This window comes from Culex pipiens, chromosome 1, assembly GCF_016801865.2.
Source record: "Culex pipiens pallens isolate TS chromosome 1, TS_CPP_V2, whole genome shotgun sequence".
NCBI lineage: Eukaryota > Metazoa > Arthropoda > Insecta > Diptera > Culicidae > Culex > Culex pipiens.
In genome coordinates, this window is record NC_068937.1 from 66236051 (window position 1) to 66254962 (window position 18912).

At 43.3% G+C, this 18912-nt stretch overlaps 1 protein-coding gene across 1 annotated transcript in view; it reads left to right on the forward strand.

Moving 5' to 3' along the window:
- Nucleotides 1-18912, forward strand: part of LOC120431003 (cullin-2) — a 76936-nt gene that overhangs the window by 23981 nt on the left and 34043 nt on the right. Inside the window, exon 2 of the mRNA XM_039596162.2 lies at nt 18802-18887. Coding sequence (XP_039452096.2) covers nt 18802-18887 — 86 coding nt within the window. The remainder of the gene's footprint in view (nt 1-18801; nt 18888-18912) is intronic.

Here is an 18912-nt window from a genome sequence, read left to right on the forward strand (position 1 = left end):
TATATAATAACATTGGGAGGTTTCTTCTTTAATTGTGCCACTACAGCCAAAACGCTGAAAAAAACTTAGGAATTTTTTGAAAAGGAGCCGAAGAATCGGTCAATTAATCTTTTCTACACATGGTGTAGTAAAAGCCTACTCCAATTGAATGTAAAGAAATGTAATTCCATTGCCTTCAGCAGAAAACATGAAACACCAAACATAACAGTATTATTAGGAAACCAACCAGTAGAAAAATGCAAAGTAGTACCTACGTGATCTAGGTGTCATCCTAGACCCACAACTAACTTTTGTAGAACACTATAACACAATAATAAACAAGGCAAAAAGTACATTAGGCTTTATAAAGCGCTTTGCATTCAACTTCCAGGACCCGTATACTATTAAATTACTCTATATAACGTATGTCAGGCCACTCTTGGAATACTGTAGTATCGTCTGGAATCCATACTATGCCGTACACCAAGCACGTATTGAATCTGTCCGAAAACAATTCTTACTGTACGCACTACGTAAACTTAACTGGACTGCATTTCCTCTCCCATCGTATGAAGCACGCTGCATGCTCATAAACATACAATCATTACAAGAACGTCGTAAATTTGCCATGCTCTCTTTCATCAACGACATTATTTCTCAACGCATACAGTCTGCAGCATTATTTTCAGTAATACGCAATAGTATTCATGAACCAAGCCGTACTCTTAGACATTCACAACTTTTTAGAATAACTGCATACACGACAAATTATTTAAAAAAATCGCCATTAAATCAAATGATGTGCTTTTATAATGAAAATTCACAGTACATACATTTCGACATGTCTAAACCGGAACTACGAAAAAATCTTTTTTTTTTTCATAAAATTATTTTTATTAGGTCCTTTTCGGTACTGGGACCTGGTTAGGACCGAGTCGGCTACGAAAAAATCTGTACAATAGAAATAATATCTAGTATGTAGAGGGTGACGATTCTCGAGATTTTCAATTTCCCGGGAATCGAGAGTTGAATTTGGCCATTTCCCGGGAATTCCCGGGACCCGGGAGTTTTTTTACTATGCCAATAGTGGCATAATTTAAAAAGAAAAGTATAAAATTCGTTACTCATTCGTTAAATTAAGTATCCTCATAATTTAGAGGAACTATAAAGTTTACTTTAATAGTTTAAAATGTTTACGAATCATAATTCGCACTGAGTGATTTTTCAAATGTTTATTAAATTTTTGAATATATAATTTCCCAGTATCGAGATTCTTGCAATATGATAAATAACGACTCAAAACAACAATTTAAACTTTTTTCATAATTTTTAAGGTCAACTTTAAATTTTAATTTAAGATATACATATTTACAGTTATCAGGAAAACTGGAGTGTTTACAATTGGCGAACCTTAACTTTACAAAGATTACCGCTCCAGAGTTTTTTTTTTACAAAATATAATTAATATTGAGGTTGATGTGAAACATAAAATGGCCTTTTACACAAAAAAAAGAAATTACCTTGATACAGCGAAATTACCTTAGGTACTAAGAATTAAAAAAATATATATAAGCATTGCTATGCTCGAGAAAAGATATGGAATTTGAACTTATCATGAAAAAGCTATAACCTCTTAGAAATAATAAATAAAAAAAATATTTCTAGAGTTTTTTATAACGTCCTATAAACATATGAAACCCAATATCTTATAAGACATTTAAAAAACACTGGATTTATAAAAAAAAACATTAACTTTCATTTCTGGGGTGTAACTGCAAAGTATGTTTTAAGGTAAATTTTGGGGTCCAAATTTTTTTTGTCTTCTCTCGATTATAGTTATTGGAATTTTTGACAAGTTAAAATAAAAAAAATATATGAATAGAAAGATTAGAGAAACACTGGCTTATTCGAACTTGAACATCGAACATTAAACATCCAATGTTCCAAACAATTTTGAATTTTTCAAATAATTCTTGATTAGTTTATATAATTTTGCTTCAATAGTTTAAGTTTAAAATTTCCCGGGAGTCTCGACCGAATTTCCCGGGAATCGAGAGGTCCAAAAATGGTCGATTTCCCTAGATTTTTTTTCCGGGAATTCCCGCTCGTCACCCTCTACTAGTATGTGAGAAAATTGTAAGTAGTCTACATAAGCTTGACGAATAAACAATAAAATTTTCATTTGTATGGACAGCCCCCATTTTGTATGAATCAATCAATAATGCAAAATAGCTGTTTTTCAAATTTAATGATAATCGATTAGCAAAAACCAAGTGAATTGAATAATTTGCAAAAAATGTTATTGTTGTTATTATTGTTGCGTTATTTTTTTGTTTCTAATCTGTTTGTTTTTTCTTCTCTGGACCCACATTAACTCAGTGCGGACGTTACGCATCGGCGGCCGTTACTGATCGTGTGGTCCGCCCTAGAACCGCCCTGGCGGACCGAGGGCGGGCCGCCTGGGCGGTTGAAATTTGACATTTGAAATTTTTCAATTTCGTCCGCCCTCCATCCGCCTTGGCGTCCCATGGGCGCATCGCCTGGGCGGTTCAAACTGATCGCTGAAATGTTTCAATATCGTTCGCCCCTCAATCGCCGCGGCGAGCCAAAGGCTGATTGCCGTGGCGGTTTGCATCTGAAGGAATTTATTTCGAATTTGACATTTCAGTCAGTTTCCAACGAGCTTCGGTGGGTGTTGTTATTTAATCGGCGGCTGCTGATTTTCGTTGTTAAGTTTGTGTTGGGAGAAGTGTTGTATTGTTTAATTATTTATTTATTTATTTATTAAAAATCATCCGACCACATGGTCTTAATGAAGTTTTGTTGTTGTTTGTTCGCTTTACAATATAGTACAAAATGGTCAAGTCATAAAAAAACAGCATGTAAACACTAAACAGAAAACGCTAAACGACGAATGCACGATCATCACCACCTACAAAAAAAAGGTCCGGTAGAATACTGAATGTAGAGCATAACTTAAGGAACGGTAATCACCTGGTAGATCGACGAGGACGTTCATTCTCCCCGGCGTTGTCACGTCGTCCCCTGATGCTTAGTCTCGATGTTAGTTTAGTGCGAAATGATGTAGTTGATTCTCCAAACTCGAACAAGTCGAAGAAATCGTTGAATATCGAACACATCGAACGGAATGGCGAGTGTCGCATGTACTCGGTAGTGCTGAGCGTACGATGCAAAAATCCGCTGCGAGTACGAAGAGATCTAGCTTGAACTGCGGCGCCTAGTTGTTCGAGAAGGTTAGGACAGTCCAGTTCACCCGTGAGCAGCTTGGCAGCAAACATGGCTTTCGACAGCTTCCGTCTGTTCTCGAGCGTCATCAACCCCAGCAGCTCGCATCTGTGTTCATACGGGGGAAGATTTGAAGGGTCACGCCAGTTAAAGTTTCTAGCAGCAAACCAGACGAACTTTCGCTGAATACGTTCGATCCTGTCGATCCAGTTCTGATGGTAAGGTGCCCAGATAATACAGGAGGTTTCCAGATGGGATCGTACGAGAGCATAATACAGAGTACGAAGGCAGGCGGGATCGTCGAACTCACGGGTAGCTCGGAACATGAAGCCGAGTTGGCGATTAGCCTTTTCGATGACTGATGCTTGCTGCTGGCGAAATGTCAAGTTAAAATCGAGCAAGGCTCCTAAATCCTTCACGCAATCGACTCGCTGTATGGGCTGGTTGAGGAGTGTGTAGTCGAATGTGAAAACGTGCCGTTTCGTTTTGCGATGGAATGAGATGACCATGCACTTTTCGATGCTTAATGTCATGCGATTAAGGCGACACCATTCAGCGAAGGCATCAATGTGCGATTGGAGAACGTAACAATCAGCAAGGCTCTCGATGGTTGTGAATAACTTGAGGTCATCTGCGTAAATTAACTTGCAATTTCCGTGAAGTGATAGCCCAGCATCGTTGTAGAAGAGTGCAAAGCCGATCGGTCCAAGATTGCTACCTTGGGGAACGCCAGACCAATTGGAAAATTCTACTGATAAACTGCTTCCAATCTTCACCTGCAACCGTCTTCCCTTGAGGTACGATTCTAGCCAGCTGCAAATGCGGGACGAGAATCCTAGTTTGGCAAATTTCATCAGTGCAATATCATGGTCTATGCGGTCAAAGGCGGCCTTGAGATCAGTATAAACAGCATCAACTTGTAACCCCTCAGACATACTGTTGAAACAAGTTGTGACAAACTCCATCAGGTTCGTTGTAACCGATCTGCCGGCGACGAACCCATGTTGCTCAAAAGTTATATAGTTACGGCAGTTGAACATGAGATAATCACACATGATAAGTTCTAGAACCTTTGAGCACGAGCACAGTGAAGTTATTCCTCGATAGTTTTCAACACGCCGCTTTTCTCCTTTCTTGAAAACTGGGAACATGTACGACTTCTTCCATTCTTCTGGGAAAGTTGCCTCAGTCATGGACATGTTGAATATTTTGAGCAAAGGCACCTCCAGCATACTTCCGCAATGTTTGATTACAGCGGCAGGAATACCATCAGGCCCAGCAACGAATGATGACTTCAGCTTTGCAATCGCCTTGCGCAGCATACTTCCGGTGACGTCAAACGTGTCCACGCTTACGAGATTGGACGGAACAGCATCGAGGCAAGCAGGATCAATGGCGTTCTGGACATCTGGCTTATTAAAAACAGACGCGAAGTGCTCAGCGAACAGGGTACATTTTTCTTCCGAATTTGACGCTACACGACTTCCGTACACCATCGACGAGGGCAGACCGTTCTCTTTGTATTTAGTTTTTACAAATGACCAGAATTTCTTCGGGTTTCGCTTGAGATCGCATTGTGTTTTGTGGACGTACTGCCTGTACCGGAGTTTGTTGTAACGCTTGTAAGTTGAACATGCCTTTTTGTACCTCCGCCGACAAATGGTACAGTGGTCATGAGAGTACTGACGTAAAGCTGCAGACCGAATCTTCTTTAACCATTAGATTGTTTACTTATGTAAACAAACAGTTGAAAGTCTTTGATAATAGTGTGTAAAGTTTTTTGCAAGAATAACTTATGGGTGTACCTCCTTTTAGGTCACTTGAAATTGTCATTTCTCACTTCTATATTTAGATTTTATTTAGAACAAGTTTTTCCTTAGTAAGTAAAAATAATAATTATTACTTTCCCACCCCCTAAGCGGATTTACTGAAAAAAATTCCACTTGTTGTATCAAGTTTTCTAAAATCCTTGGAAAGCAAGTCAAAAACTGTTCATCATGTATTATCTTCAAACATTAGGTTGTCCATAGTTAAACACAGATTATTGAACTTAATGTAATTTTTAAGCTCCCACTTGTGACGCAAAATTCGATTTTTTCTAACTGTTTAATTAATGTTTGTTATTTTTAGCCTTTTTCCAGTTTAACCCAATACGCAGCTTTTGAAATTCATGCGACATTTTTCCTTCTGAAAATGCAATTTCACTCGTAAACCCAAAATCAACACAACACACATGCGCCAACACAAGATGTATGGTATTGGAAAAAAGCCAAGTGTCTAAATTTCTCATATCGTCAAGCATATAATAATTACACTTTTTCATCTTTGTCCTAAGTCAGATCTTTTATATAATTTTGCCGACTTAGCCTATCTATATCAATTTCGTCAAACTTGGTTTGAGCTAAAACACCCTGTTTTAATGTTAGGTTTCTGTTAAGAGCATTTTTGTAAATAATGGCTCTTTGTTCTAAAGTCTAGCGAGGCCCGAATTTGAGAAACGTTTCACTTTGTTTGTCTATCATGAGATGAATCAATCCAAATAAGCCCGCAAACTAGAAATGGGTATAACGCATAGTGTAATCGTCCGAGATCGGAATAGGACCAATGAACTAAAAAACAACTAAACTACGTGTAAAATTTTTTATAAAAAAAACTCAAAAACAATGAAAAAAACTGCAGTGCCTAAAATATACAGTAGGCTTTATCCTTGAAATTCCTTATCTGAACGAAAAGAGGTACACTCAACCCCCTGTTGCATGTTTTCGTTGTACACTTTTTAGTTTAACTCCTTGGTTGTCATAGCAAAAACTAAAAATGGTCGAACTGTCACTTGTACAAGGCCTTACCAAACTATCAAACAACTTTGTATTTGTGAACCCTTGTAAGAATTCAAACTAAAAATGACCCCTTCGTTACAACAGTTTCAAAACATCGTTTGATGTAGGTCTGTTACACAGAGAACACAGACAGGACAGTCAAAAATGTCATTTTAATTTTGGCTCCATACGAGTGTTCTTGTACACGAGCATGAACAGCCGATGTACCCCAAATGAACCAAAAATCAAATGGCAAGTATGACTCTGTCCTTACTCTGTTTGGACTTGCAATAATGTATTATTTAAAATAACATTGTTGTTAACTGTAATTTGCAAAAGCAATGAATAATTTAACCAATCTTGGATGTCTATCTCATTTAATCTTCAAAAACCATCGCAAAGCATCGAAATATTGTAATTGTAGAATTTTACTTAAATCAGCATATTTTTAAGATTTTTTATGTTGTTTTGAACTCATTCTTCTAATTCCTTTTACCCCACTTCCTTATTAGAGGGCTCAGATTGGCATAGTTCATCGCAGTATAGACAAACAAACGCTGTAAGTTCATTCCAAATCAGGCACCTCGTTACACCTTTTTAGAACAAACCAGAGCAATATTTTACGAAAAACTGCCTCTTAAACACCTAAGAACATTCCAAAAGTACTCCATAACATCACGGTGTCAACGAAATGTTTGATTCAGATTCGATTCAACGCCAAAATTACTATAATAACATACCCGACCTTGAACATATCTCTACATCTGTAATTAAATTTGACCTTCTGCAGAATTCTAAAATTTTGAAAATTGGCACTTTTTTCCTCACTAAAACGTCATAATACCTCGCTCAAGGTGCGTAATTCATCTTCCAGAAGTAAAATTTCGCCATGAAATATCGCTTACAAGCTCACTGTTTTTCACTGGAAAAAGACTACCCTAATAAATTGAACATTTCTGAAAAAATTTCGAAAAAAAGCATTTTTCCACAACAATACCACCTGGAAATCCGGAAAATTAAATTTCGTCTATTAATTATGCATCTTAATCTAGGACTTAACCTATCGGTTAAGTAATACACACCTGGATTCGAGATGCAGTTTTTGTTTTGATTCCATGTCTATTTTAAAAATTTGTTTAAACGTAAGTGACTGGTTTCAGTAAATCGATTAGGGTCGTAATTATTTTATAATTTCTTTCTAAATAATCATTTCCTAACATCATAACCAACCATTTAAAATTACAACGATATTCCTCAACCACCTCTTAAGACAGCTATAGTTGGTGGAATTATGTTACCACCCCCCTTATAATTTTGTTGCAGATGTGCAAACATTTGGAATACTTAGAATTTGATATGTTTCATTGTTGTTATGATTTGATTTGTTCTTTTTTGTATGTTTGTATGGAAATTTGGTGTACATTTTGGTAAAAAGTATATCTTTCCCAGGGAAACCTCTTGAAGAGTATCGAGGTGACATTTACAAAGCGGATTTTGTGCCAATGTCTACTCAATTAATGTTAATGTTTTTTTGTGTGAATGTTAACACTTTAAAGGTTGCGGGTTCAGTGCCAGCAGTGGAGGCAATTAGTGGTGCAGCAGCGATTTTTGTCTTTCTTTTGTTTGACGTTTTTCAGGTGTGCATGATGCAGGACGTGGGTAGGAAGTAATTTCAATTATTTTTAATTATCAGTTCAGCGGCAACAATATCATTTAAAATTGTGTTTAATTTTTTTTACAGCTTCCTGGATCATTTATAAATGAACTGCTTATATGTATTTATCTATTCTTCATTTGATTTATTTGAATGTTTATATCATTCCTATTCCTTGTCCTTTTTTCTACCATTCCTCCATACCATATATGATCAAATTTCATGAACTAACAACAGTTACTGAAATAGCAATGGAACCATCTGAAGAATTTGTCTTTAAAATATAATTATCTTTCTTCCAGCTTCCGGGAATCTTCTTCAATTTTAATGCCTGCATTTATCTATTCACTAGATGATTTATTTAAATGTTTATATCCTTCCTTATCCTATTCCTTTTCTTTCAGCAATGGAACCATCTGGAGCATTTGTCTTTTTAATTATAGTTGTTTGTTTTGCAGCTTCCCGGAATCATCTTCAAAATTACTGCTTATTTGTATTTATCTTTTCACTGTAAGATTTATTTTTATATTCATATCTACCATTCCCCCATACAATATATGATCAAATTGAATGACAAGAAAGAACATGGGGTGTAATCTACTAGGATACTTTCTTCGGATTAGCTGCGCTTGTGTTTGATTAGATTAGAGTATGAATTGTTAACATTCAATACGTTGCCTGTTTATATGTTAGTACCAATAATACATGAACATTTTAAATAATTTAGTTTTTAAGAATTAGTTTAAGAATTATTTTTATTTGCAGGAAATGGAAAATCTTCGCAACAAGTTTGCTTATCAATATATTATTTTGTTTCTTTATTTACCTCAGTGAACTAACAACGCACGTAAGATGTTGATCGCGCCCAGATCAGGTCAGAACAGATTTTGTGAGCCAGTGCAGATTATGCTCTAGTACAACAGCACAAAACAGAGAGCATAACACAAATACAACCAAAAACAGAACATCCAGTGAGTGCCTGGAGTTCTGAGATTCAAATTAAGTAGCTTTGGCCAGCAGGAAATGACTGCGGTTGGTCATTGCTCTGCGAACCGTACTACTGATCAGTTCAGACCATTTCAGACGCAGTTTAGCTAAGATTAAGTGTTTACAGTCCACTTTTAGTCCGTCCAATTACTGACCGCGAAATATAAGTTAACGACTTTGAAAATAAATGTTTTCTGTTTAACCCGCGAGTTCTGATTTACAAGAAAGATACGATTTTGCACGGCACCGGGAATCTGACGCTAGTATGTGCGCAAACATATTACAAAAGAGCATCGCGATGGCGCCGAAGTCGGCGCAGAAAATCTCTAGCTGGAATCCACGGAGAAGAAGATTCCGCCATCATCCGCCGCAGTACAGCATGGCGCCTGACTCGCTGTGGCCATCGCGCACTCCAGCTGCTGAAAACCCGCCGCAGAAAACCACTTTCCCGAGGGAAAACGCCGAAAACTCGAGGAAAACCGTTCCGTCCAGTGCTTGTGAAGTGATTTTTGTAAACATTTTGCCTCTGACAGTTCCGTCCAGTCCAGTTGAGTTGCTCAATCGGTAGCCCGAAATCCAGTTCAGTGCCCAAACCAAAATCTGCCGTCGGTTTGGCAAAAATCTGCGCACGAACTGTCCGAAAAGTGCCGTGAATCCGTGAAATTCCGCCATAAAATCGTGGGCTGAAAATCAGAATGGCGGTCCCACCATTTTACATTCCCACCACGCCGTGAAAAATAAGTCGTGAAAACCGTGCTGCAGAAGGAAAATGGTGGTGAACTACAGTGACGTGGAAAAAGAAGCCCGTGCCCATCGCATGCAAGTCGGTGCTCACACTTGCAACAGTGGAAGAAAAAGTCTGCGAAGAAAGTGAGCTACTGAGCAACTGTGCAGTGACAGAAATTTGCAGACCTGTCGAAAGTCAAACAGCCGATGACGTTTCTCGGTTTGTTTTGATCGCGAATTCGGTGTCGATCGCGAATCAGTTCTGCTGCAGTTCGATGCAGTTTCGTGAGAAAACAGCTCGGCGGTGCTGTTTAATTCGATTGTTTTCGTTCGCGAAAAAGTCGGTTCGCGATCGAAATGTGTGTTGCGGTACCGCGAAGTGTTCTGCCGGAGAATTTTGTTGAGTGCTAGTCTGAAGACCACTTGGCTGATGAAGAAACGACGGTGAAGATCGGTTTCGTCGATCGGTCGCACCGAGACGACGAAGATGCAGTTTGTGTCGAGGACTGCGGAAGAATTTTACGGGCGAGATGGTCAGTGCAGTGAAGATTAAGCTCGACCAGCTTTGAACAACTGTCCGGTCCGGTGCCAGTGATCCTGGCCAGCCAGTGCAACGAACCGTTGTAAGTGAAGTGCTCGCCCTGTGAAGAAAACCCACCGCACACAAACACACACCCGAACAGTTGCAGTGTGTTTTGCTGATCATTGCACCCCGTCAGCAGAAAAACACAGGGACGTCGCCAAGGGCGTCCACAGCGGGTATGAGTGTTTAATCCGGACCGATTCCAGCCGAATCTGCGTGCAGCGATGCACTTTGCGGTGCATCTCGCGATAGCTGTTCAGCACAGACGTGTAGCAGTGCATCGGCAGGCCTTGGTGTGGCAGTTTCGGTGATGTCGGAGCAGCAGTTCGGTTCGGCGACGAAGTTCGCTGATGTTCTAGTTCAGCCAGCAGCGCTGCAGTCGGCGTTTGCAGCACAGTTCGCCGGCACAAATCAGCCACGTCGCCGCAGATATCAGCATGTCACACGCTGATTGGAGGTTGCCAGCAGTCAGACAGCCGTCCCAAAAGCACTCCAAGATAAGTACCTTTTTCTTTGAGATAAAATACAGTCGCTCAGCCGTTCAACACCGCAGGTACTTCAGGCTGGCAACTCATCAGCCACACACACCGCTCTGTTCGTCGCGAGCCAGCGAGCGCGCAACGCGCTCGACTACCGCGCAAGGTAGTCCCGCTTCAGAAGTCGGAGCTTCAGTTCAACGGACACGTCGGCCGCGTGTTAACGACCTTCCATCAGGGCCCGGTGGAAATGTTCAGCGCAAACGGCGATTCACGCGAAGTCTTCTCCTGGTGCACCGGTGAAGGACTCATCGAGACATCCGACTACAGACGGCGGCAGTCCGCCGACAGTTCAGCAGATCCATCACGACGTCAGCGAGTTCGTCCAGATCCAGCGCATCAGCAACACGATCACGGTCGTGTCGAGCTCGGGGTTCAACCGTCTCCCCGCAGCTGCAGTTACATCAGCTCATCGGAACGGAGGCACAGCTTGCCTTCGTCAGCTCAGCGAGCAGCCGCTTCATCTGCTCCGCCGTCAGCAACTCTGCGCGTTATTGCAGAGACGAGGATCCAGCCGCAAAGCACTAGGGACGGCGCTGTTTCGATCGGACGGGTCGAAACTGCCGTCCCACCTCAGCCGACAGTTAAGTACCGTAACATTTCTGTTGTTTTTAGAAACTTAGCGGCTTTCCTGTCAGGTACTCGGCGAGGATCCTCCGCAGCAGCAATTTACAACTGCTCATCTGCGAGCCTTCCGTCGCGCCGTCACTACGGCGCTCTCGTTCAATCCCGTTCAGCGGTCGCCAGCCGCGAGTATAGCCAGTTCTTCGGTCAACTCTCCAGTTCATTCCGGCGGTCACTATCCGCTGGTGAAACCGTTTCGTTCCAGCGGTCAGCGCCCGCTGGTGCATCCAGTATCTTTCTGCTTTCTGTTCATCCTGTTTTCTGTCTACGGTCAGCGTCTCGAGGCGCTGAATTCATTTGCAGTGGCCGGTAGTTACTTCTACCGCGTCTAGGCTGCCATTTACAGACCAGGTCACACTCCGGTGACCACTACTGACGTCTCCAAGGAGACAACGTCCCCACATTGTGGACATTACCGACGGCCACACCAGATGGCCAACTTCAGGACATCTGACCACCTGTCACGACAGGTCGCAGCCTCAGCGGTATGAGGTTCAGGCGTTGTCACAGCTTACACAGCGTCCTGGGTACTACAGTCAGCTGCAACTCCTCTGAGCGTTCGCGGAGGTTTTGCATTTCAGTGCGTATCAGCTGTACAGCACTGAACAGATCCAGAACGCAAACGTCCTGAGGTCAGACAACAGATCACAGATAAGGAACAGTACAGGAGAGATGGACAAGACAGGAAGCATCAGCAGGAGCAAGAACCGATCGGATCAGTACGGACACCAACTGCACATCCAGTGCGGCGTACGGACAAAACTTGCGGCACACCGGCCGACGAGAAACCGAGCGGAAACTGAATGTACATCCGGTGCAGCGAAACAGATCACGGCGCGCGACGCACTGGCCGACGGATTTACCGACGAAGAACTGACTCGGATCACGATGAGCGGCGCAAGGGCCGCAAGTACGACGACGGGACTGTTGAGACAGTCCAGCAACAGCAGTAAACCGACGGTGGCTCAAGGGCCACAACAGACAACGGCGGGCGGCGCACGCAGCGGAGCACGACGGACGACACACTGGTCGTCGACACAACCAGCTGACTACGGCGGGCGGCACTAAAGCCGCAAACCCGAACATCCGAGCACGGAGCAGTCTGCAAATGCAGACGATGGAAGCTGCACACCCAGAGTGCAGCAGAAGCAGCTCATGGTGAGCGGCACGACAGCCGCAGAGATCAGCAGACCACGGCAAACGGCTGTGGAAATGGCGGGCGGCAAAAATATGCCGCACATACAGCGCTGGATCACCACAACCACAACAGTTCAGCACGACAGCAGATGGTGATCATCAGCAACTCAGCAAGCCAGAAGCTGAAGCGAGGTTCCAGCACAAGGCAATCGGGGATGGCGCTGTTTCGATCGGACGGGTCGGAACTGCCATCCCGACTCTGCCCTGAGTTAAGTACCAATCAGTTTGACTGTATTTCTGGGCATTTACTCGTCTCTCCGAACAGGTGCAGAGCGCTGGAACACTCAGCAGACAGCAATCAACGGTCGCAGAAGCAGCAGTGCATCCAGCATGATGCATTCGGTCAGCAGCAGGTGCTGTACCAGACGATGGCGAACCAGTCGCAGTCGTCACGCACAGCAGCGACAGTGGACAGAGGGCGACGCGATCGTCGTCACAGTAGCGGTAGCAGTTTACCGAACACGGTCGAAGAAATGAAGAAGAAGAACTGAACAGTGAAAGAACAAAACTAACAGTACAGACAAGACTGTTCAGATCAGATCTGTTCAGATTTAGAGTAGACTAATCCATAGGCACTGTATTTAAATACTTAGTATTTCAAGGCGAGCGGTATGATCGCGCCCAGATCAGGTCAGAACAGATTTTGTGAGCCAGTGCAGATTATGCTCTAGTACAACAGCACAAAACAGAGAGCATAACACAAATACAACCAAAAACAGAACATCCAGTGAGTGCCTGGAGTTCTGAGATTCAAATTAAGTAGCTTTGGCCAGCAGGAAATGACTGCGGTTGGTCATTGCTCTGCGAACCGTACTACTGACCAGTTCAGACCATTTCAGACGCAGTTTAGCTAAGATTAAGTGTTTACAGTCCACTTTTAGTCCGTCCAATTACTGACCGCGAAATATAACTTAACGACTTTGAAAATAAATGTTTTCTGTTTAACCCGCGAGTTCTGATTTACAAGAAAGATACGATTTTGCACGGCACCGGGAATCTGACGCTAGTATGTGCGCAAACAGATGTATTGAGAACAAATTTTTTTTGAACATTATGTTTTTTTTTTCATATTTTTGTTTTATTTCTAAATTTCAGCACACAAGAATCTACAAAGATCTGCATTTCTATATAAGGCACTTTGTGTTTTTTTCAGTTTTAGATGAACTTGAAAAAACACTATCAGAATCCTGAAGGAACCTGAACGGGTATTCTGCTTGGGCGGATGAAATATGTATGAATGGTGAATAGAGGGCGGGCCAAGTCGGTTGGGGCATTTTGGGCGGATGAACTTTATATGGGGGGCGGATCGGGGGCGAGCCGCTGGCGGACCAACCTACAGGGGCGGCCGAACCGTATATGAGAGGCGCATCAAGGGCGAGCCAAGGTGGTTGGGGCGTTTTGGGCGGATGAACTTTATATAGGGGGCGGATCGGGAGCGACCCGCTGGTGAACCAACCTACAGGGGCGGCCGAACCGTATATGAGAGGCGCATCAAGGGCGAGCCAAGGCGGTTGGGGCTTTTTGGGCGGATGAATTTTATATGGGGGGCGTATCAAGGGCGACCCGCTGGCGAACCAACCTACAGGGGCGGCTGTACCGTATATGAGAGGCGCATCAAGGGCGAGCCAAGGCGGTTGGGGCTTTTTGGGCGGATGAACTTTATATAGGGGGCGGATCGGGGGCGACCCGCTGGCGGACCATCTTTCAGGGGCGGACGAACCGTATATGAAAGGCGCATCAAGGGCGAGCCAGGGCGGTTGGGGCTTTTTGGGCGGATGCATTTTATATGGGGGGCGTATCAAGGGTGACCCGCTGGCGAACCAACCTACAGGGGCGGCTGCACCGTATATGAAAGGCGCATCAAGGGCGAGCCAAGGCGGTTGGGGATTTTTGGGCGGATGAACTTTATATAGGGGGCGGATCGGGGGCGACCCGCTGGCGGACCATCTTTCAGGGGCGGCTGTACCGTATATGAGAGGCGCATCAAGGGCGAGCCAAGGCGGTTGGGGCTTTTTGGGCGGATGAACTTTATATGGGGGGCGGATCGGGGGCGAGCCGCTGGCGGACCATCTTTCAGGGGCGGACGAACCGTATATGAAAGGCGGGTCGAGGGCGAGCCACGGCGGTTGGGGCTTTTTAGGCGGATGAACTTTCTATAGGAGGCGTATCGAGGGCGACCCGCTGGCGGACCATCCTATAGGGGCGGTTGAACCATACAAAACGGCGTATGTGGGGCGGATGAACGGCGGGTGAAACATTTCAAGGCAAACCTGGGCGACCCCGGGGCGAGTCGCTGGCGGACCAACGTCACGATAAAAAAACTGATCGTGCGCCAAATTGTTGCAAATTTAATCCACCAGCGGGTCGCCCGTGGTCCGCCAAATCAAACGCTGGCGGATCGCCAGAGCGGTTTGGCGGTCCGCCAGCGAACCGCCGGCGGGCTGCCCAGTCAATGTGGGGAATGCGCTACTGTTGGTGTGGTTAGGTCGGCCTAATCGGTTCGCGAATTGGGATGCGTTTTTTGGTGAAATTTAAAAGTTACTGCCGCAAAAAGTGTTTTAATCGTCGCGAGTGTATTATTTGTGTGGGAATAAGTTGGAGTTTGTCCAATTTCCCAGGAAGAAAAGAAGATTTCCGTGGTAATAAATTAGGTTGCCGAACGACTTCAAGATGGCTGCTTGAGTTTGAAACGGCAGCAGAAGCGAAGAGTTTTAATGTGTGTGAGGCACGGAGATTCAGTGTTGGTGCGTCCCAAGTCTGCCAATCGGTGTTTGGGTGGTGTGTGCGTCGTTCTGGGCACCTTGCTTTCGGTTTAGGTGACCTTCCGTTGAGTGATCGCTGCGGCACAACCGGCCCGGAAGTGCTCACTTTGGTGCAAAGATGACACGTTCCAGTCTCCTTCGGTTTTTGGAGAACCGAGAAAGCGGAGCTGCATGGAATGTGCTGGTGCCCTGACGGGCGTCCTGCGTTTGCGAAATGCTGGCCGCGAAGAGCAGAAAGTGGTCAGGATATCAGCGGGAGCCGTCATATTTCTTGAATCCGGTGAGTCCGTTCTTTGTTGGATGTGTGTGTATGATTTTGAATGCCAGAAGTCCGTAGTTACAGTTCAATAGGGCGTATATGCGTTTGTAAACAAGCAGTCTATTCCTTTTTCTCAAGTGACAGTTCACGTAAAGTAAGTAGCGTGGCGGGTGATGGGGGCCACAACGAAGTGTGGATGAGGGAATGTGTTCTTCTCGGTAGAGGCTCTCAGGCAGCGGTGGGGTCAAATCTTTAGTATCGGTTCGCACGTTCCTTTTGCGCTCTTTTTGTGCGAGTTAGTATGCTTTGGTGTTTGAATGTGTGAGAGATGGAGAGGTTGAGAGAGTGATTGTAAGAGATCAAAACTAAGACAATTCTGCAGTGTTGCCGGGCAGACAGACGCAGGAACGAAAGTTCTCGATAAGCACCCGTATTTATTTATTTATTTTTTCTCGATATTGGTACACTGTATGTTCCGCGTATCAGGGTAAATCAACTTAATTATTTTTGCTGCGTAATCACGTTCTTTTATCATGTAAAGCGGTATACGCACTTCGGAAGGAACCGGTCAAGAAAAAAATCAAATGGGCAGCAGCGTAAGCGCAAGCAAGTCAGAGAGGGTGAAGAAAAGCCCCAAGAAATCGCTCCTTCTCCTTTGTTCTGCTGTTCGTAAAGCTGTTTCTTGACCCCTTTCCTTCCGAACTCCATACTAGCCTTAACATAGATGCGTTAGTCGATATTTTGATTTGTACACATCGCGAGACCGAATTTACCGATACAATATCTAATCATTTATAAGCAGGAAATGCGCCAAATCATTTAACATAAAGTTGTATTTAGTTGTATCTGTTACTGTCGAAATCCCATTTTGTTTTTGGTTCAAAACTTTCCACAGCCGGCTGTCTAAGAAAGAACTTTTAGTGTCGTCGTCGGAATACGAGTTCGAAATAATATGATTCGCGTTTTAATCATATCAAAACAATAATAATTTCACATGAGTTTAAAAACTAAATTTAATATCATTTAACTCAAATCAAAAATACTATAATAATTAAAAAACTAGCCTACACACAAAGAAAAAATACTCTAAATTTAAAAAGATCGCTCGTTGGATTAAAAGTTCGCGTTGGTGAATATTTGTAGAAAGTTCAAACTTTTTAATTTAAAAGTTGGAAAGTTTTTGATACTACCATGCATTTATGGAACAAAATCGTTGTATCGGTAAAAGTGTTTTACTTTTTGTTGGAAAGGAAACCTTTTATGGCAAGAATAAACTACATTTAATACTACAGTGATAATTTCAAAAAATTAGCTTGATTTTCATGTTTATTTTTAAAAGTTCAAAACAGCATGCTAAAAAAACATTATTTAACGCTTCTGCTCAAGGTTGGCCAACATCAGAATCCAAGCTGTACAAATTCTTACGGTACGCCACCGGTCACTTCCGAAGACCTCAAGCTGGACGGTTCCGGATGGACGTTTCGATGCGCGACAGCAGTGTAGAGAACAGGATGGTCACGTTGCCGGCCTTCATCAGGACAGTCTTGGAGGAGTTGGCCGTTGATTCGGGAAGGGTGGTCGACGTTTCCCGACTGGGAAGTGAAGTGCTTGAACGGGGAGATCCCGATCCTGGAAGCGCATCCGGAACATGGGGTTGATGAGATCCTTGGAACAGAATTTGATTTTGAGCACTTCATCCTCCTTCGAGAATGACATTTTCCGGCTCGCTGTCCAGGTTCATTCAGCTGGAGCTGCGCCGTCGCGAGGTGAGCGTTTGTGGGAAAGTTGCTAAAAGAGATGGAAGTAAGTGAAGTTGGCTAACCACTGCACACATTCTCAATACTCACCGGTGTTGTAATCCGCCTGCACCGAGTGCAACATCTGCGCTGACCACCTCCGATTATGCCGCTAGTCGTCCTCCTCTTCGTCGGATCCGTCAAATCACCGTGAAAATTAACTTTCTCGTACTTGTCCAAAAACCAGACGTTAATCTTCTTCAACGCAAACTCGTTGTTCATGCAACGTTCTCCTCGATGATCTCGCCCCAGTCTTCGCGGGAATTGACCTTCAACCTCCAATCCCGGGCCACCACCACCGAATACAACCGGTGCGAATCCACATTCCTACCTTCCATCCTACAAAAACAAACAAAATTAATCACAAACCCCACAAAGCACCCAATATTCCTTTACCCATTCCGGTCCCGGAATAGCTTGCAGTTCTTGCAGGAAGCTGGCCTTGTCCTTTTCGAGCACTCGACCCCGTTCCGCTGCTGCACCACCAGCACCATCACGGTTCACCGGACCCACCAAAGTGTTTGTTTATACTTGGGACTTAGGCGTACTCGGTTATACCAGAACGTGAAAAAGAAAGAAATTATACAGTCGTATTGAAAGGTAAGACTTTTGAATCAGTTAGTGAAGATATTTCAAAAAACATTACCAGTAAAAGTTATAATTTTTAACACAAAAAAATAAACTTTGCCTCGAGCAAATTTTGCCAGCTTTTTAAATTAAAATTAAATTACTTTTGTCATTACAGTAATATTTGTTTGTGTGTAAGCATATTTTCCACGGATAATATAAATTTCAATTAAAATTTACACAATAAATCGCCAATTCCATTCTGCAGCCGGCTGTTTGAATTTAATTTTCAAATGTTAATGCTGATACTACACCATTCACAAACAGTTAAACACTTATCACTCACCCGCAATACCTCTCGAGGTATATCCTAGGGTCCTACCTTTCTATTAAAATTGAGTCCAAAACCTCTCTACAAACATCTATACCACTAAAGTGACGCAGAGATCCTTGTGCACTTTAGATAGGTGTTTACTAACATTCCTTAGACCCGACCCCCTTATGCCCTGGGTAGTATTACACACTCATCAAAAGATGAAGACATGGTATTTCCCGTGTTGGATTATTGTTCCGGATGAGGGTCTAACACAACCACACCAAACAATGGGATAAGCGTTGTGGAGCCATCCGTGGATAGGGCGTCCTAAAATGCTAATTCTAATCTGTTTGTTTTTTCTTCTCTTAAATATTTTGTCTGGGATATTATTCAAATGTCCGCCATTACGGGGTTTGTCTTCCGGTACCCCCTGGCACCGCTCGTGGTACCCCCAGGCTCACCCAGGGGTACATATACCCTTAGTTAAGAGCCGCTGCCTAGGGGTACATGTACCCCAGGTTGAGAACCGCTGGCCTAAAGAATCGAGCCATGGGGTATCTCTTCAGATTTTCCAAAATTTTCAATTTTTCTTGTCTCCCTACTTGTGGGTCTATGAGCCTTCTGTGGAAAATACATTCTTAAGCTGGATTATAGACTAACTTCAAAGAGCAAATAGCAGGCAAAAAGGTGCATATAACGTTTATTTCTATTCTAAAATCTATTTTTTTCGAATTCTATTTTGATATGTTTCAGCAATGCACAGTTAGCAGCTACATGGAAGAAGTGATAAAAAAACTTGAGGAGGAGAATCGGCGTGCTCTTAAATACCTTCATTCAAGGTAAAATAATGAACTGAACAAAATT